We start from the raw sequence: 21,414 nt of genomic DNA on the forward strand, positions 1-21,414 counted from the left end.
TTGGTTTCAGTTTTGGTTTTGTTTTGGGGGAGGAGGTAATTAGGTTTATTCATTTATTTATTATTTAATGGAGGTACTGGGGATTGAACCCAGGACCTTGTGCATGCTAAGCACTCACTCTACCGCTGAGCTGTACCCTCCCACCTCCTTCACTCCCCCCAGCTCCTCCCAGCTCCTTTGGAATCCAGCTGTTCCTATTGGAACTGCACTAGCACTTGTCCCAACTCCTTTGAAATCGAGCTATTCTTCTTGCATGTGTGCTGGTATTTGACTTGCAGACTGTTCAGAAATGTTTTTCCTTTGCTCAAAGAAAAAAGACCTCAGAGAAATAAGATCCTAGTAATCTAAATGTTGGAGCCCCACCTCCCCCTTCAGGGACCCTGAACAGTGTTAAACTTAAAAACTGCGTCCCTCCTCAAGCTCATTTCAAGCAAACAATTAAAGAACGACAGAATGTCTCCTGAGGTCTCTCTTTCCAGCCGTTTTCTTGGTCTCAGGCCCTGCCTCCAGTGCCACCTTCCTCCTTCCCTTCTCCAAGACGGGTACGAACATGTTTCTCATAGAGCGAGCCTCTGCCATGGGTTCTGCCTCTGAACCTATTCTTTTTTAGGCCCTTGGGAGATACCTACCCTTGTCTCTTTAGTTTCCTCTGCCTCTATTCATTTATTAAGCCAAGACCTCTTAGAAGTGCTAGAATTTCTTTCTTCCGGTGCGAGGACTCGAGCAGCCCTAACGGTTTTACCGGTCGCCGCTCCGGGAGGCAGGCCACCGCTAGCCGGTTCCCGCGCCCTCCGGAGGTCGGTGTGGCAGGCTCTGGCGCCGGAAAAGGAATAAAAGGTTTACCAGTCCTAGGTGACCAAGAGCTTTCACAGATAAACCCTCCAGCAAGTTTATAACTAATTAGGCCCAACTCAGAGGAAGCGGAGCTGCTCCTGTTGCATAAAAAAAGATGTCAAGCGGCTCCAGTGAAATTAATGTGATAAGAACACAAATCTCTGCTTATGATGATGATAACACTGTTCTTTACGCATATGAACCAAATACGGCATTTTTCAATAATCAGGAAAATATTGTGTCTGACACAGCCTACAACGAAGAGCAACAAAAAACAGTTCTGGATGTCCTTACTCACTGCCAGGTCATCTATGATGCTATTCAAAACCTGGATAAGAAGTTTGATGTTATTCATGGAAAGGTTACAAAAATCCACCGTTTTCGTATGAAGTCATTGTGGCAAACTCGTAAGCCACTTGGATACGCATATAAAAATTATAATTACCTGCTTTCTAAAAAGGTCAGATCCCAGAAACTGCGGAAAAAGGAACCTCCCGCTACATTCTCCTACCCTGAAAGTTATAGCCCAACTACACCAGTAGGAAGGCGGGACATTGATTCCTATAGCAACCTCGGAGGCAGGTCTTTTCACTCGGACCAGTCCCTGGATCAGGAGCCAGAGTCCCACGACCAGGAGCAGGAGCTGGGCCTCTGCCAGAGCCCGCCACTTTCCCCAGACGCCTACCAGCCGTGCTACACGCCCGATGAGCCCACGCAGGGCTCCTCTGTGCCCGGCAGCCCGGGGGCCCGCAGTACCAGCAGTCTCTACTCCTTGGCCCTACCCACCTCGGCCATGGCCCGGCGCGAGACCAGTCCGGGACACAACCTGGAGATGACGGCCTACCCACCTCTCATGGAAAACAGGAGCCTTGGTCAGACCACCTCATCTCTTGGCATGCCGGGCGGCTTCGCTCCCCCTTCACCAGTTGGAAATGACCCGGGTATCCTAAAACAGACCTTCTCTGATGACCCTTCAACCTGGTCCGTGGATGAAGTGATCCTGTTTTTGAAACATGTAGATCCTCAGACACTCACCCCCCTCGCTGACCTCTTTAGGCAACATGACATTGATGGGAAGGCTCTGCTGCTTCTCAAGAGCGACATGATGATGAAGTGTATGGGGCTTAAGCTGGGGGCAACCGTGAAACTGTGCCACTACATTGAAAGGCTTAAAGAGAAAAAGAAATTTGTCAATTGAAAAAATGCTTGTAGGTTAGATTGAACTTAATTCTGGGGAGACCAATGCTGTCTTTTTTTCTGCCCTTAGACGTTTTGTTCTGGAGAAGGTTCCTCTAAAATATGTTTTATACCCAGAAGTGCAGAACCACATTACAGTCCTGTCTGCTTCCTGAGAAGCCATTTAACATGTTAGGATGAGCAGTGTCACACTGGTGGTCTTTCTATCTTTGCATTATTTTCATTGCATAGTTGACAGATATATTTCATGCAGGAAACAGAGAAATACTTTGTTTTTGGCTAATGTTTATATGTAAAACCAAAACTGCTCAATCCCAGGGGAAAGTATCAGGGACTGACAGGTTCTCTAATGAAACCCATGAGAAGTTTTCTTTAGCAGAGAATTTAAAGATGTAGATAGCTCTTTCTCACATATTTTATGTCTGTTACTGCAATGTTCTGCTCACGTTCTAACAGTTTTTGGAATGGGAATAGCCATATAAAGTATCTTCCTTTCTGTTATTATTTCTCCCTATGTTGTATCTGTTCCTATTCAAAGAAAAATAAAAGCAATCCTACAAGCTTTCAAGAAGTGTTATTATCAGTTTTTTTAATTATAAGGTAGATAAAATAGTCACTTTATGCAGAAGATATTAAACTACTGGGGTGGTTTGGCTAGAGTGATTATATTCTTTTTAATCAAATACCTATTATTTTAAAGCTTCCATATTTTGCCTAAGTTTGGACATTTAACTAGGCATTCATTGCTCACATCTCTCCATGAAGATGCCTATGTCCAAATTTTTAAAAGAAAGAATTTTTAACAGACTTTATTGTCTGTTTATTCCTCATGGATACATTAAGTAGGCCATTTCTTATCCAGCCTGGATATGTGACATTCCTCACAGCTTGTTTATCAGTTCAACCCATGGCTTATTCTCTTGAGCCTTCAGATGGGGGCCTACACAGGAGCCTAAAGTAAATATTTAATAATTCTAGAATTTGACAGTAAACAAGCCTTCAAAGCAATAGACCCATTCTCTGTAATATCCTATTTTACCTGTGAGAAAACCCAGGAATGGAAGTGTGTCCAGAAACTCTGAGCAAGAATTAACAGTTATCCCTCCACACCCCACTGATCCTGACCCCTACACACTACTGACATCCTCTCCTACCCAGAGCAAATCTTTCTGTAAAGTTTTCTGTTTTCTACTTTGTTAAAATATGCAGATAATCTGTTTCTCTGTTCCCCTTCTCAAACCTCTTCACAGGAAGACAGCATCCATCCACCTATTAAAACGTTTGGTCCTAAGGGGATATAAAGTCTCCAAAGAAAGTGTAATTTGCTCAAACTCAGGTTCACTATTTAGGGCACCTGATCTCAAAGACAATGGAATGCATCCTTCGATACGCAGAAATTTCTAAAAAAGGCAAAATGACCCTGAAAAGACGGCTCTAAAAGGATCCTTACAGCATGCAACTAAACAGGTAGCCTTAACTTAGTCCATCTGCCAGAAATACAATTTGGATCCAATTATTTTTGAGTTTTGTACCAGGCTATCAGCATCTCTGTGTCTGTCTGTATGTTATATGCACGTATGTATGTTCTACATATGTGTTATTTTTCTCCCTCCAAGTGGTATTGTCAAAATTAACTTATAAAAAGAACTCTATTGAATTGGCCTAAAGAAAATTAAGCAACTTATATAAATTAAATTACAGGAAATATAAAAGAAACTCATCCAAAGGCTTTCAAGATCACGTGATCTGGGAAAACATTTGGAATTAAAGCTAATCTAAATTTGTTAGTTTAATTGAAACAGGCATGTCTTTAGAGTTACTAGCATTAAATATAATACTTTTATTTTACTTGGGTTTTATTAGTCAAATAAGTTCATGTTACCTCTGCTGCAAATTTGTCAGAAAGAAAAATTTGCTTGAGATTGATGGCTGACTTTGTCTAATGTTTCATGAAGTTTCTGTGAATAATCTAAACATAAATGTTGGAAACAAAAAATTTAGACAGATGAAAATGGGATAAGAGTTTTCAGGTGAACAATTATGTCTTATGATATATGTGCTTAAAAAAATAGCATACCCAAGTCTTTTGGGGTAATTTAAAACTTTAGAGTTTTTGCTAAGATAAATTAAATGACAGAATTCCACTGAATATTTGGATCATTTCCCAAACATGATAAACTACTAAGACATTAATTACCAAATATAGGTCTATCTACTTTTGGCTTTATATTGTTGAGAGACCGAAGACAAACCTTGGTCTTCTAGTAACCATGTCTTGTGTCATACTGAAAGACTGTACTATTTAAAAGGGCATATTTCTTTTGGAAACTAGACAATATATTTATAAATTTGCTAGTCTAAAATTGCTTACCTCTTAGTTTACACTAGAAATCAAGGATTCTAAGGGCTGTGTATTCTCGTTAATATATGTGATTAAAGCTATTAGAAATGATAAGGGAAACATCTCCATATTCAAAGAAAGTAGTTTCGTCCTAAAGCAAAATAGCTGCCAGATAAGAAGGAAAGGATAGGATAAAATCTGAATGTAAAAAGAAAGTTATAGAAGGATTTATGAAACAGGAATCTTTTCAAAGAAGTTTTATATGATAAACTGGATGATTAAATACAGTTGCTATAAGGATTTTAAAATAAGCTTTAGTATCAATAGTGTACTCATGTAAAACTAGAACTTAATTTTCCTTCATCTGCTCTAAGGACAAAGTTTGCTTGGGCGACTGGTCTGCTCCTGATAAGAGACTGTGAAAGGTTACCTTTGTGTGTTTTATCAAAACTGTTTCTCTGCTTTATGTTAAAAGCTGAGTCTTTTTTACTAAGAGGAATTAAGAGGGGTTTTTTTCTCCAGCTATGTGAACTTCTCTATTTGTCTTTTGAAATCTTGTCATTTTGACTAAATAGATATGTTTCATAATCTCCTGTAATCCTATTTGTTGAAATGCCCAAAACCTTTTGATACTTTTGACACACTTCCCCCAAATCAAACTCTAAATAAAGCCTTTCTGACCTGATAATAACTTGGGGAATCTCCTGAGGGCCCCTGAGGCTTCTCAAAGGACTTGTTCTCTCTTCTTATAAAAAGAGAGATATTAAGCTAATTACGTTTATTTGATATGTCAAATTATATATATGGGAAGCATTGTGAAATAAATGACGATAGACTTTCTTAGGTTATGTTGTATATGTGAATGTTACTAAAATAAATGTTTGAGATTGTATGAAAATTTCTACATTTCTAATGTGTCCTTATAATGTTATCAGTCATGATTTTAAAAATGTAGTAACAGAAATGACCAAATTGACTTATCAATTGATAACTTTCTTTTTACAATAAACCTCCATCAGATCTTTAATTATTATTATTTTTAAATCTTTTGTCATTTACAGACAGTTATGTTTTTACTCTGGCACTTTGTAAATATGTTTTACCTTCAAAGAAATTCATGGAAAAGATTCTGACAAATACTCTAGAATGCAGCTAAAGAAGGCTCCAGCTGACATCTGGTCCTGTACAAATACAGGAAACCTCCAAATTAAATTGACTAGGAAGAGAAGCAGCTGACATCTGAGAGAGACAGCTTTCCCAAGATGGCGTGATCAGGCCTGCTTACCCTTTTTTCTCATTGTTGCTTTCTGTCTCTCTCTTTCATAGAAAAATAATGCCCATGTCTGCATTTCCCAAACCCCTGCAAAAGGGGGAAAACTCTTCTTCTGATATGGCCTTTCAGAAACAGGCTCATCATGATCCCATGACAAATTAATCCTTTCACTTGCTTTTTTTTTTTTTTTTCAAGAGTTAGGAGGTTCAGAATTCACTGAAGTCTTTCATTTGGACTATAAACTGTCTCTGGAATCTTACCTAAATTCATGGTCTTTGAATGTGCAGCCTTACAGGCTACATGTACTATTGGATAACACATTTGGATTTCATTCTAAACAGTTCTTTTGGGATGACAATACTATTTTACTGTGTCTTTGAAGTTTTGCTGTTTAGCTCAAGGGCTATTTTTACACTGTCTTCCCAACATGCTCAGTTAGTTCTTTCAGTTTGAGAGTGCTGTTTCTGTATTCACTGTTGTTTTCTCTTCAACACAAAATGGAAGCCTCCCATTAATCCACTTTACTAAACCTGCTTGGCCACCTTGAGTGGGAACTTCCGGGAGGCAAAATGAATCCACGTTTGTCTCCACAGGGAGAGCCTTTTTCCCTTGGCTTCGAGTAATGCCAATGAAAACATGATTAGAAAACCAGAAACTCAATTGCATAGAACTTGGGGGCAGGAGCACTGATTGCAACAAGTCTCAGCTGACTCTCCAGGATTTGTTCAGTTGGCTAACCTCAGGCTTAAGTCCTAATTTAGAACCATCATACAATTTAGAATTATTACATTACCTTTAATTCTGTTTTGTATAACTATTCTAAGTTCTGCATTTTGTTGGGTGTGAAGCCTTTGTAAAAATGATGTATCTAACAAGATGATGCTGGCTCAACACTTCAGAATGATCAAAATCGTCTCCAATGCATGTGACCTTAAGATACAGACTTTAAATGGTAAGTGCCTGAGATTTCTCCCTCCTACCCCTCCTTGTTACTTGAATGTGACCCCAATAGGTTTCCAATCTGTGCACTTTCCCTCCAAAATGGGACATAACACCCAGGAAAGGTCATTCCCAGCACGACGAGACAAAGGCCACTGAAACTGTAAAACCTGACTCTTGATCAGCAATGCTTTCAGAGAAAGATCCTGATCAAAAGCAGAAAATGTGAAGCCAAATAAAGGAAACCTCATTTAAAATAGAACTGGGAGGTCAGGAGGAGGGACCCTCACACACTACCACAGGAAGCATCGGTTACTCCATGTCAGTTACAGGCCCTAACAGGAAAGATTTCTTGTTTGCCCAGCAACTTAACCAATGAGAAACCATCACCACCTGAACTATCACTTTCCACCAATGGACTTTCTTCAAAACAACCCCTACTAACTTCTTCTTCCTTTTTCCTCTATTATATAATGGTCTTCTCCTTTGTTGGACTTACCTATGGCTTTTGCTATGCTCGCCTATCTAGAATTGCAAATTCCTCTGCTTTTCCCACATAAGCCCACTTTGCTGGTAAAATGACTGGCCGTTTTGAATTTAAGGTGGACAATTCTTTACCCTAAAAGCTTCCTGCCTCCCACCCCATTTTACAGTTTTCCAAAAGGAGATTTCCCACTTCATGACAGCCTGAAAATAAATTTGTATCATCTAAATTATTTTCCTTAGTCATTTTTAACACTACGGGCACAAGGCCTGGAAAGTATGCATAACTTAAATTCGTGCATTGAAATCATGCCTCTCTGTTCTTTTGAAAATGTTACTGTCAGCTACTTGTCTGCTTTCACAGGAAAGCTGGACTCCTCTTTTCCTACCACCCTTCCTCGCTGGCGAAGGCCTCCGCGCCCGCCCTGCACCGCGTCCCCACGCCCAGCAGAGGGCAGTGGGCCTGCGCGCGGCGCGGGGCCTCCGCGGGTCGCCGTTTGGAATACGTGTGGAGAAGCACTAAGATGCGTTACTTACCGACACGCTTGGGTTCTCTCCCAGATTATACTCTAAGAGCAGCTCCTACGGTCACTCTGTCCCGGAGGCCGCAGTGGCGCCGACTTCCCCTTCCGCTCCCCCGGATCCTCTTCCGCTTCCCGCCCTGGCCGCCCAGCTGCCCTCTGCTGTCGGGTGTGCCCCTTTCCCCCTTCCGCGTCCACTTTCTCTCCTCGGCGCCCTTATTTCGCCGCCAGGCAGGCACCCCCGGCCCAGAAACCCCGCCCCGCCGTCTAGCATCCTCTCTCTCCAGACGGCGGCCCTCCAGTCCTGAGCGAGCCCGGAGGGCCGGCTCCTATTGCAGGATTCTTCCGGTTTCTGTTCTGCCACGCAGGGACAGGGCTGGTACCCGGAAGCCCTGAAATCCTGCTTATTTTCGTCTCCCATGGAAACGTGGAAATAGTGGAGGAGAATGAAGCCCGTTTAGGAAAATTTCAAAAGGGGAAAGGACAGAAGGTTACTTGATTGGCAGCAGGCAGCCTGTTTCCGTGCTGAGTTCCCTCAGGGCTTACCTTTGGGGACTGCTGCAATGTGATGGCTTGATGGTTGCAACATCCTTGGTTTACTGATATGGCAGGCAATATTTTTCATCCACTTATTTAATTACTATTTAATATGAAATGAGTGACTTAAGCCATTAGACTCTGTTGAGTAAGATATTCACTTGATTAAATAGTGATTTAGGAGAGCGAGTGAGAGTAACTGGCTGTTTTAATTGTGCCATAAACTTGTATATGAACACGTGGTTCTGCACAAGCTCTGGTTATGGAGTGGGATACGATACTACAGCCTTCCGAGGCTGGCAGCTGCGGCAGCTTGTGTGGGTCCCCGAGAGTACCTTTCTTAAAGTATGTCATTCAGGGATGAGTCTATCAGGCCTTTTCTCCGAGTATTTGGTTACTTGCCAGTTCTCAGAGACTTAGCAACAGATTTGGGAAATAAAATGTGTTAAGCTATATATACACATATACATGTATTATAAAATTATATACATAATGAAATGAGGTCCAAAGCACTCAGGAGTTTGGAGGAAGGGGGAAAAGTTTGGCAACTAGTGAAGATTCATGAAAGGTAGCACAAAAGATGACAGTCATGCATTTCAGTACTGTGACTGTAAGATGCCAATAGATAAAACAGCGTTTCTCTTCTCCCACAGAAGTGCCTCTTCATCCACAGCTGTGGGCATTCAGTTGGAGATGGAAATCTGCACTGATATGTTCAGCAGTGTTAGGCAGTGGGCTTAAATGACAAATTTTATTAGTGTTTACTTGAATCTCATATTAAAATTCCCTCATGTACTCTCCCCCGCCCCCAACACACACACACACACACACACACACACACACACACACACACACACACACACACACGTGTACATTTGTCATTAGCCCTGACCAATTGGAATCTACTCTGAGGCTAAACCGTGAAAAAAATTTATTCAGTGTCCTGAGAGGACAGGAAGGCAGGAGCGGGGAGGGCTGAGACCAAGATATCTCATACTTGCTTCCCATATCCTGCAAAAGGAGGAAAACTTTTCTATCCCAAGACGTAGACTTTCTCACTTTTTCCTTTCCAGTAGTGTTCTGGTTGCTCATCTGTATGGATAGCATGTCAGTGTGCATTCACATACAACTTAGTGTAAAAATAGCTTTTACTATTAAAGTTAATGCACTGTAATATTAGCATGTCAGGGCCTAGTCCACCTTTAACTGCTGACTCAATCAATGAATATTGGACAACCATTTCTTTAATCATTTGAGTTTTCATAAAATATATATTCAGTTATTCTTCCCCTTCTTCACTCACTGTCAAACTGCTTTTCCTTCTTTTACTCCATATCATGTTCTGCAGTCAACGTTTCTGTAAGTACTCTTCGAGAGAGATTGACTCAAAATACCTTTCAATCTTGAGGCACATAAAATTTTCTTTTCTATATCATACTTAATGATTTTTTTTCGGATTTTTCTAACAATTCCAAAAGACTTTTTGGACCTTAAAGAGTATTTTGACCCAACTTTATATCTGGTTAGGTCACTATTCATCCCTTCCTAAAGAGCTGAATGTCCAAGGAAAACCCAATTATAAAAATGGATATTTTTATTAAATACCAAAGGCAACACGTGACTGTACTTCTGTCCCTTTGTGATTTTCTGCACTCCTCTGTCTCTTCTGTGCCTTTCCCTACTCCCTCTCTCTCTTTCTGACACTTTCTCACTTTCTCACTAGTAAGAGATTTTCCCTGGTAGCCTCCCATCTATTTCTAAAAGAAGGTGTAATTCTCTGTTGGCATTAGAAAAACATAATTTTTTTCTGTTTAGGAATATAACGTTCCTGTGCAAATAAGAAAATTTTAAAAAAACAACAAACCTTCCCTATTCCTATCCTACAGAGATAACTTCTAATATTTGAGTATATTTTAAAAATATAAACTGACATATTCTATCTATAGCAACATCTAAATCTGATGTCCTGATAGGTATCATTCATCCCTAAGAAAGAAGCTCTGCCATTTGCTAACATGTGGATGGACCTTGGGGGCATTATCCTAAGTAAATAATTCAGACAGAGAAAGATAAATGCTGTATGATATCACTTATTTGTGGAATCTAAAAAAGCCAAACTCACAGAAATCAAGACTAGAAAGGTGGTTACTAGGGGATGGGGGATGGAAAAAATAGGGAGATGTTGGGCTAAAGGTACAAAATTTCAGTTACATAGGATAAATAAATCCTGAAGACCTAATGTACAGCGTGATGACTGTAGTTAATAATTCTGTAGTATATACTTGAGTAGATTGTAAGTGTTCTCACCACACACACAAAAGTTAACTGTGAGGTGATGGATATGTTAATTAGCTCCGTTGTGGAGTCATTTCACAACATATATGTATACCAAAGCATCACATTGTATACCTTAAATGTATGCAATTTTATTTGTCAGTGATATCTCCATGACGCTGGGGTTAAAAAAGAGGGTGGGATAATAATGTCTTCAACTTTTACAGTTGAATTTGTGTTTCTCTAAATCTATTTCTCCCTTCAATTTTGTTAAATTTTTCTTCCTGTATTTTGTTGCTCTAATTTTAGGTGAATATGTGATACAAATGTTTTATCTTCCTAAAGATAATACCATTTTTAAAAGTTCTTCTTTGTCTCTTGTAACATCATTTAAAAGTCCCATTTGCCTTATATTAGCATAGGCGTTCCAGCTTTCTTATTGTTACTGTTTCCATGATATATCTTTTCCATCTTTTTACCTTCAACCTATTTCTATCTATAAATCTAAAGTTTGTCCACTCTAGACAGCATATAGTTGGTTCTTGTTTTTTTAATCCAATGTGACAATCTCTGCCTTTTTATTGGATTGTTTAATTCATTCAGATTTAATGTTATTATTGATATAGTTGATTTACATCTGCCATTTTACCTTTTATTTTCTGTCTCATGTCTTTTTTTCCTTTATTTTCCCTTCACTTATTAGTTTTGCATTAATGAATGTTTTCTCCTGTTATGTTTTTATTCCTTTTACATTTTTTCATTATTTGGGGGTTATTTTCTTAGTGTTTGTCCTGGGGTTTGCCATATACATCTTACCTGATCAGAGTCTACTTCAGATTTATACTAATTTAATTCCAGTAACATAAAGAAATGTTACTCCTAAATAGTTCTTTTTTGTGCCTTTTGGGGCCAATATTAGTATACATATTGCTTCTATAAATGTTACAAACCCAATACATTGTTATAAGTGTTAATTTATATAATGTATGTCTTTTAAAGAAGCTGAGAGAAGAAAAGAGAGCAAATATATATATATATAGCATTTATTATATTAACCTTCTTACTTATCATTACGGTTCTCTTCATTTCTGTAGATTTGAGTTACCATCTAGTGTCGTATCCTTACTCCAATACAGCTTTGCTCCCACCAATCTCCTCTCCCAGCATATGTATTACATTTCACCTGTTATAGGCCTACCAATGCACTTATGTACACATTGCTTTGTGTAATTGCTTTTTAAATCAACTGAGAGAAGACAGAAGTAATACACATTCAATATTTTATAATTACATAATTATCTTTATTCATATCTTTTCTTTTTTTCATTTGGTTTCCAATTACTATCTGAGGTCACTTGCTTTCAGCCTGATGAAGTTCTCTTGGTATTTCTTGTTAGTTGGGTTCACTTACTATGAATTTTTTTCAGTTTTTGTTTATCTGATATTGTCTTTATTTTAGCTTCATTGTGCCGTTTTCACGCTTTTCCTCTTTAGATAAAGATATCTCTAGACAAAAATATCTTTGAACATCTGACTGTCATGTTTCTTGGTGGCTCTCTTCGCGTTTTTCCTACGTGTAGTTTGTTGAGCCTCTTGGATGTGTAGATTAATGTTTTTCATCAAATATGGTAAATTTTCATTATTTCTTTGAATAAGTTTTTGCTGTTTTGATTGGTTTTTGTTTTTGTTTTTGTTTTGCTTCTTTCTCTCCTTTCTTTGCTCTGGTAACCCTGTTACATGAATTTTGGTGAACTTAATGATGTTATACATTTCTCTGAGGTGCTGTTCATTTTTTCTTCATTCTTTTTCTCCTTTCTGTTTTTTGGTTTGTATAATCTCTATCTACCTTTTTTTATATTTGCTGATTCATTCTTCTGTCAGTTCTAATTCTGTGGTTGAACTCTGTAGTGATTTTTTGTTGTTGTTGTTATTGTATTTTCAACTTTAGAATTTCCATTTGTTTCTTTTTTATAATTTCTCCTTTTTGATATTCTCTCTTTGTTGAGACATTATCAATCATTATACTTTCCTTTAATTCTTAAAGCATACTTCCTTTGGATTCATTGAAGATATCTGTGATAGCTGCTTTGAAGTCTTTACTATGGTCAACACCTGGGGTCCCTCAAATAAAGTTTCTATTGCCTGTTTTTTTCTTTTTTTCTAACTTTTTTTTATTGAGTTATAGTCATTTTACAATGTTGTGTCAAATTCCAGTGTAGAGCACAGTTTTTCAGTTATATGAACATACATATATTCATTGTCACATCTTTTTTCGCTGTGAGCTACTGTAAGATCTTGTATATATTTCCCTGTGCTATACAGTATAATCTTGTTTATCTATTCTACAGTTTTGAAATCCCAGTCTGTCCCTTCCCACCCCCGGCCCCCTTGGCAACCACAAGTTTGTATTCTATGTCTATGAGTCTGTTTCTGTTTTGTATTTATGTTTTGTTCATTTGTTTTTTTCTTTTTTTTTTTTTTTTTTTAGATTTCACATATAAGCGATCTCATATGGTATTTTTCTTTCTCTTTCTGGCTTACTTCACTTAGAATGACATTCTCCGGGAATATCCATGTTGCTGCAAATGGGGTTATGTTGTCAGTTTTTATGGCTGAATAGTATTCCATTGTATAAATATACCACTTCTTCTTTATCCAGTCATCCATTGATGGACATTTAGTCTGTTTCTATGTCTTGGCTATTGTAAATAGTGCTGCTGTGAACATTGGGGTGCAGGTGTCATTTTGAAGTAGGGTTCCTTCTGGATATATGTCCAGGAGCAGGATTCCTGGATCATATGGTAAGTCTATTCCTAGTCTTTTGAGGATTGTCCATATTGTTTTCCACAGTGGCTGCATGCCTTTTTTTTTTTTTTTAACTGTTTATGCCTCACACTTTCCAATTCTTTGCATATCTCATTTTTTTTAACTTTGCATTATAGATAAGACATTGTAGCAAATCTGGATGTGATGATCCCCACCATTTGTTGCTTATTATTGTTTGCCTGTTTATTTGTTTAGCTACTAGTGGTGCTATTTTAGTTTGAAGCCTCTGGTGTCACACCTGAGAGGGTACTTTCTTCTGCAAACAGTCACCTGGAATTAATGCAGGAAAAACTGATGTGGGGCATGAGGAGGGCCATGCCTCAGGCTTCGGCTGAGCCCCTGGGATGTGACCTGCCAAGTGTGGGTCCTTGGCTTCACACAGGGAAGAATTCAAGAGCGAGCCACAGTTGAGTAAAGGTAGATTTGTTCAGAGAGATACATTGAAAGGCAAGAGAAAGGCCATGAGGTGTGGAGGTTGGGTGCTCAGATTAAAAGTAGGTACACATTTGATAGACAGAGTGTGGGCCATCTCTGAAGAGGGAGAGAGAGAGAGGGCAGTGGCCACGAGGCACCGTGTTGTGTTTTTATGGGCTCAGTGGCTTCATACGCTAATAAGTGGAAGGGCCAGTCTAACTAGCCCGGGGAAGGGGCTGGAATTCCTAGGAAGTTGGCCATTTCCCCCTCTGACCTTTTGTGGCTAGCCTTGGAATTGTCATGGCATCTGTGGGCATGTTACTCACCATGTTAATATATTACAATGGGCGTATAATGAAGCTCAAGATCTGCTAGAAGTCAAATCTCCCACCATTTTGAACCTCAAGGCCTATTGGGGGTTGAATCTTTCACCATTTTGATGTTAATTGATGTCATTCCTTGAATGACTGTGCCCTGCCCCGTTTCTATCTCAGAATGATGGTGGTTTTAGCAAGGCTCTCTTTGACTGTCTCTTTCCTTGATCATACCCAAATGTTAGACTCTTTTCATTGCTGGCTGATCTGCTCTATTGTTTTACAGTGCCCTTGGGCATAAACTCCTCCACAATTTAACCCAATTAAATTTGGGTCTCATTTTAGGGGTAGTTTCTGAAGTCAGCATATGAAGATTTCTCTGATCCCAGGAGTGATTTTCTTAGGTATCCTTTCCCCTGTTTCTCTCTGGCAAACTTGCTGGCCAACCTTCTGCCTTGTTACTCTCACCCACGACTAACACCTCCATTGTTGCTAAGATCGCCTTAGGATTGGCCTTTCCCACACTCTGTTTCATAGAAAGTCCATTCATTTGGTAGAGCTTCAGAACTCTGTGCTAAAGACTTACCTTTCCCCCTGAGAAGAAATCTCTGAGCCATGGAACTGGGAGTAGGGTTGTCCCTATGTATGGTACCCTTCCTTTAGAAGGAGGGTCCTGGGTGTAGACTGTAGCCTCTGTTCCTCTCAGTTTGCCTCTCCCACAGTGAAAACTTCATCTCCAAATGAGCTAGGGTGAGAGAAGGCACGATCCCAGTCTTCTCAGCCTACCACACTTGTGGTATGAGGGAAGTCTCGGTGAAAACAGGGAGACTTTGACCTCTCACATCACCTGGAATTTGGCCTCTGTAAAACGTAGCTGGGGTATTTAATAAGAACTGGCATCCTGTCTTTTGCATAGCACTTAAGAGGAAGGAAGCCAAGTTCTTGGTTGTACCTGCCTGGAATGAAGTTTCTTTCATGCTAGGCTGGAACAAGGTAGGACAGCAACAGGGTGTGATTCAGATGGCTCAGATTCTCACTGTTTTTCCTGAAATTTAGTAGATTTTATTAAGCAAATGTTACTTTATTTATCATATGCACTTATGCCAATTTCCAAATACATAAATGCTTGTGTGTTTTTTTTTTTTAATAATTTTTACCAGTTATGCTTATTTGGCTGGGGAACGGGTCCATGGAACTGCCCATGCTGTGGTTCCAGAAGTGACTCCCGAAATGGGTTACTTTTGAGAGAGCAGCTTTAATTAAGGTGAGAATAAACAATACAAATAATTAAAAACTCAAAGAATGGTAATGAAGTGGAAACAAAGACTATCCACTATTCTTGTAGATGTTTTGATGCAAGGTAGGGTAGTTATAAAATCATGGACAAGATATACAAGGATGGAGAGATTGTTTTTTAAATAAAGGCAATCTCTTAATAGTCAATGGATTTTAGTGTTGAAAGTAGGTAAGAAAGTAACAAGGCTTGACAAGGAGAAGAGATAGCTTTCCTCCCAAGTAAACAAGTATAGAAGAATTAATTGGGGAGAACACTGAATGTTTTTTGATTAGGAGGAAGGTATGGCAATGTGTCTTGAGATGAAAAACAGGAAAAATAAAATAAATTATGAGAGCTGGCTTTGATTTTCCTGCTAAAGCATTGATTCTCAAAAATGTATACACATTAGAAATTCCCAGTGCCTTTTTTTGCCTCCTCTAGAAGCAGACCTTAACCCAAGGGTTCATGTACAAGCAGTTTGTTGAAAGTAGCTGGGAACACAAGTGAGGTGATAACAGAGACTTAAAGGAGGTATACTTAAGCTTGATACCACAGTAGGGAAATGGAGTCTAATTCCTCAAGAAGCTCTGGAAGACAGTGTAAAACACATGAGCAAGAATCGTCCCCTCCAGGGAATGATGAGAGCTGGAGTATATATACTCCTGCACCAGTGAGTCAGTTTCATGGCATTTCTGGCCCGCTCTCATCTCCAGCAAAGTGAGTTCAGGCAGCCCGATGGTAGCTCTCTGACAAAGAAGGGAAAACTAGGTATTGGAAGCCATCGTGGTATGTGTGGAAATTATGGATAGTGACAGGGCCTCCTACACTGAAGAGCCGTTCAAAGCCAGCCAGCCTGTGCCCTTCTTTTCCCTTCACTCACTACCTTGAATTCTGGTTACTTTTGTATATGGCACAATTGGAATAGGTGCATATAGACATGTCTCCATAAAGATGCTCCAGTGATTAATAGCCTCAATGTATTGGTTAAATATCACAGACGTTAAATCAGAAAAAGTTTCCATTTGGACTGAACAAGGCCATGGTGAGACTGAGAGACTAGGGAGGGAAAGAAAAATACTCTTTTAAGATCTTCTTGGGAAATATGATTCTGAGTCCACAAGAAATGAATGAAAAGTTGCCTGGAAATAAGGTGAAATATTCCAGAATTTAAATGCAAATCAAAACTACAATGAGGTATCACCTAACACCAGTCAGAATGGCCATCATTCAAAAATCCACAAATGACAAATGCTGGAGAGGCTGTGGAGAAAGGGGAACCCTCCTACCCTGCTGGTGGGAATGCAGTTTGGTGCAGCCACTGTGGAAAACAGTATGGAGATTCCTCAAAAGACTAGGAATAGACTTACCATATGACCCAGGAATCCTGCTCCTGGGCATATATCTGGAAGGAATCCTACTTCAAAAAGACACCTGCACCCCAATGTTCAAAGCAGCACTATTTACAATAGCCAAGACATGGAAACAGCCTAAATGTCCATCAACAGATGACTTGATAAAGGAGAAGTGGTATAGTTATACAATGGAATACTATTCAGCCATAAAAACCGACAACATAACCCCATTTGCAGTAACATGGATGCCCCTAGAGAATGTCACTCCAAGTGAAGTAAGCCAGAAAGAGAAAGGAAAGTACCATATGAGATCGCTCATATGTGTAATCTAAAAAAAATGAAGAAGAAGAAGAACATAAATACAAAACAGAAACAGACTCATAGACATAGAATACAAACTTGTTGTTGCCAAGGGGGCAGGCGGTGGGAAGGGACAGAATGGGATTTCAAAATCTGTAGATACTGACAGGCATATGTAGAATAAATAAACAAGATTATACTGTATAACACAGGGAAATATATACAAGATCTTGTGGTAGCTGACAGTGAAAAAAAATATGACAATGAATATATGTATGTTCACGTATAACTGAAAAATTGTGCTCTACACTGGGATTTGACACAACATTGTAAAATGACTATAACTCAATAAAAATATTAAATAAAATAAAATAAAAAGCTTTTGTTAAAAAATACAGATTCAGAAAATGATGCATCATGTATCAAAATTATTTTGATATTTGACACAAAGATACAATCTGTCTTATTTAGTATTACCCACAATTTTAGTCTGTCTGCTTCACACAGAAGAAATTCAACCAAGAATAAATTCTTCTTTAGTACCAATTATTATTTTACGATTTGCTTATGGGAATAATAACTTTTTGAATTTTAGAGTAGGCTCCCACAAAGCATTTGCTCCAATGTGGAAATAGTAGGTTTAATCTTTCAACTCTGAAGGTACATTGGGAAGCAATCTTTAAATTCCAAACTATGGCTGTCAACAGCTTAATAATTTCAGAATTACCAGTTAAGCAATCAGTCACTAAAGTGGAACCTGCATATCATCATGATTTCAGGAGCTTTTATGTCCTAAGAGGCCCTGCTCTGGGCACTGATGATCAAAGACAGATGTGGTTGCAGATGTATAGGAGGAGGAGGCGATGACAAACATTGAACAAATAGTCAAAAATGTGATTTCTGTTGAGAAAGAAGAAACAGAGATGATTTGTTCCTATGTAAACTTTTTAGTTTATTGAAAATGGCTGTAAACAGATGAACGTAAAGATTGGGATGACCAAACACAAGTTTTCCTTTCAACACCTGCCAGAATTCCAAATAAGTAAACTACATACAAAGTTTTAACTTAACGATTTGTAAACATAATGAAAGTAATTTTTTATTGAGCTCCTACTGTGTATCCAAGTGGTTAACATGCATTAACTCCAGCTGGTGGCGGTGCCAAAGTGGGTGATTGCTGTTTTCTGTCCAAACGTGAGTTTAAGTCCTCACTTTCCCACCCCAATCAGCTTGCCACCCCTAAGTCTCTGATAAGTAGACATCCTCGTAGCATCAAGATAGGTATGATTAACCTCATTCTGTAAGTGGATAAACTGAGGTCAGTTTGATTAAATAAACTGCCAACAGTCTCATAGCTCATAAATGCACAATATATAATTTGAACCCAAATCTTGTGGGCGTTTTTCTTTATTGTGCTTCAACAATGACTACGTTTCTCCTTTGTATATCCACTGAGCTATATAAAAGATGTTCACCCTCCATTTGGTTTCTTACACCATTTTTAGAGCTTCCTCCACCCCATTTTTCTTCTTTACTCAGATACATGTCTGACTATAAAGAAGGAAGAGTATTTTAACACTGGCAGCTAACATTTCTGACTCTGTGGCTACATAGCTGGGCTGATGTAGAGGTAGGAAGCGGGTAGAAGGTTCAAAGCTATTGTTCTGTACTGGCTGGCACTTCCTAATGTCATTCAAGCACCAAGAAAAGTCAACTCACACACAAAAATCAAGTCACATCTACCCAAATAATTAAAATAAGGGTGGAATATTTAAGGAAAAGGAAAAAGAAAAACTTTATAAAACTCACTTGAGTTGCTGATAGGAAACTTAACGTGATTGTAGGACCAGAGGAAAACCAAGTGAACACTGAACTAATTACATTTTAACATGAAACTTGTTCTTCCCTGTCATTTTTATCTGTTAAATGATTTTAATTTGAATGAGTCATACCAGTAACTTAAACAGTTTGTAATGGCATTACTATTTACCAAATTCAGTAGGTAAGAGGGGAGAATTTATTTTGAAACTTCAGAAGTTCTAAAAGATGTATTACTTAGTCAGAGTGCCTAGACATGTGTGCTCTCTCCAGAAGTCACAATTTGGGCAGTGTTTGGAGATTTTTCCAGACCGGTTTTCATCACGGTAGAGCTCACTATGTATCCCCCTGTTGTCTTTGGAGGACTTTCTACCCTTCCTTCTTTCCCTTCTTTATGGGGGCAGAAGGAGGGCATTATAGTGGCAGAAGGAACGGAGTTGCCAGTCAGTCTTCTGCTTGCCATGATTTTTAGAACATAGCCCAGTAACTGCAAAAATTAAGTGGAAGAAAGTGAAGCAATACTCAAAGTAGACAAGAATCCTTTAGTCAGCATCAAAAAGCAATGAGCTGAAAATGATCTGTGTGTGTAAAGAAATTGCACAACATTAAGTATTCCTAGGGGATCCAAATTCTCTTATGTCAGTAATATATCTGAAATGCTAATCTGGGGGGTTCTTATGCACAGTTTGTATAAGGGAAAAAGAACTTCCAGTTGTTGTCTAAATGTTAAGTACAGGCATACCTCTGAGATGAAAAACTGTTGCCTGCCACATCAGTAAACACAGGATGCTACTGCCATCTGGCCACTACAGCTGCCTCCGAGATGAGCCCTGAGGGAACTCAGGATGGAGATAAACAAGCTGCCCACTGCCAAGCCCTCAGCCACTGCACCACCCACAATGGTGTACCCACAAGGGACTCAGGATGGGAAAGAGCAGGATACTGGCCCTAGACAGCTAAGGTGTATTTCGAAGGAATGATTTCAGTGAGCCCAGACCCTTGCATCTTCCCCTGTGCTAAATTCCTTAACTTGAGATATCTGGTTTCCTTTAATTAGCAGTAATCTTTTGATGTTCTGACTACCTGGTCTTTGTTGCAAAAACTCTTGTCTTTCGGGGCCCCTTCTTTACCTCTTGAGAGGGACACTCAGAGCTATTCTGAGAGGCTGCCTCCTGGACTCGAAGTCCTTAGACAGTCTGCCAAATAAAACACAATTCTCAACTTTTAGGTCATGCATTCTTATTCAGTCAACACCTTGCTTTATTGATCTTCATTTTGTTGCACTTCAAAAATACTATCTTTTTTACAAATTGAAAGGTTGTGGCATCCCTGTGTCAAGCAAGTTTATTGGTGACATTTTTCCAACAGCATTTGCTCACTTGGTGTCTCTGTGTCACATGTTAGTAATTCTTACAACATCTCAAACTTTTTCATTATTATTCTATTTTTATGGTGATCTGTAATAAGGGATCTTATCTAGTGTACAGCTACACTGGATCCACTTAGAAAAGGGGAGAGGAGGCAATTGAAGGGCTGTCAAAAATAAATTATTTAATATTGTATTTTATCATTTAAGTTGCAATTTTTAAACACTGTCCACTACATATTTATCATAATATAACTCAAGCAGACAAACATGCACAGATTTAAAGAACGTTTCAAAGTAAAGTAATAACTGCTGGCTCTGTAAGCAGCTCCTTGCAGGAAACCACTCTCAGTAGGAAACCCCTTTTGCTTTGTCACTTTAGCAAAAACTACATAGTAACTAAGTTTTAAATCAGGCGCCCCCACGCTCTACCCATCTCTGGCCCTAGACACCTTTCAAGTCTTCTGATTACACAGTAACTTGCTAACCTGTTTCCATAAATCAAAGAAGTAGAAGCAGAGAATAAGTAATTAACAGCTGACTAGACCTCTTCCCTAGCTTCTCCTTCAGTAACCTTGCGAGCAAATTGTGTGAACAAGATAGCATCTAAAGAAAAAGCAGAGTCAGCGAGCCTGCACAACAAGCCTGCATGCAGTGGGGGATGGCGATGACTCTGATCCCCTATCTCAATGATAAACTGAGACTACGTCTCTTTTTCCCTTTAAAACTTTCATGGCTGAGTAGAATCTTCCGAGATGGTTTTTGGGGGAAGCTGGGTCCACTGTCTCCCCAGATTGCTGGTATTCTGATTAAAAGCAACTTTTTTTTTCTACCAACATTGGCCTCTCTCTTAGGTGTTGTTTTTCATGCAGTGAGCAGTTGTGACACAGGAAAATGGAGCCCGAGTGAATGGCCACGTCCCAGGTCCCAGGCAAGTCTCTGGGGCCTGCCCCATCAAGTGAAGGTCTTGGCTTCCTGCAGGAAAGAATTCAGGAGCAAGCCACAGTGGAGTAAAAGTAGACTTATTCAGAGAGATACATACGCCATAGACCCTGAGTATAGGCCATCTCAGAAAGCCAGAGGCCACGGGATGTGGGGTTGGGTATTTAGTTTAAAGTAAAAGTAGATATGCACTCTATAGACAGAATGCAGTCCATCTTACTCAGAAGGGAGAGCAGCCACGAGGTGTGGGGGCGGTTGAAGCAAAAGTAGATTTACACACTCCCTAGACAGTATGGGCTGTCTCCAAAGGCGAGGGAGAGTAGCCGCAAGGTGTCAGGTTGTTAGCTTTTATGGGCTCAGTAACTTCATATGCTAACAGGTGGGATGATTATTACTACTTTGGGGGA

The 21,414-nt window shown here is 39.3% G+C and overlaps 2 protein-coding genes across 6 annotated transcripts in view; one reads left to right on the plus strand and one right to left on the minus strand.

Moving 5' to 3' along the window:
* Nucleotides 1-7,753, minus strand: part of ECHDC1 (ethylmalonyl-CoA decarboxylase 1) — a 48,758-nt gene extending 41,005 nt beyond the window's left edge. Inside the window, exon 1 of the mRNA XM_032484847.1 lies at nt 7,605-7,753. The gene's annotated coding sequence lies outside the window, so the exon portion shown is untranslated. The remainder of the gene's footprint in view (nt 1-7,604) is intronic.
* The window catches only part of LOC116665386 (sex comb on midleg-like protein 1), a 64,551-nt gene that overhangs the window by 26,942 nt on the left and 16,195 nt on the right, over nt 1-21,414 (plus strand). Inside the window, exon 3 of one of the 5 annotated variants that reach the window (XM_032484843.1) lies at nt 1,064-5,192. The exons of 1 other annotated variant lie outside the window; for it this stretch is intronic. In XM_032484843.1, coding sequence (XP_032340734.1) covers nt 1,064-2,032 — 969 coding nt within the window. In that variant the 3' untranslated portion in view covers nt 2,033-5,192. Of the gene's footprint in view, nt 1-810; nt 5,193-6,117; nt 6,598-21,414 lie in introns of those variants that run through there. 3 more of the 5 variants (XM_032484844.1, XM_032484842.1, XR_004321986.1) reach the window with 3 other exon arrangements.

The sequence above is a fragment of the Camelus ferus genome, chromosome 8, assembly GCF_009834535.1.
Source record: "Camelus ferus isolate YT-003-E chromosome 8, BCGSAC_Cfer_1.0, whole genome shotgun sequence".
In the NCBI taxonomy this organism is placed as follows: Eukaryota; Metazoa; Chordata; class Mammalia; order Artiodactyla; family Camelidae; genus Camelus; species Camelus ferus.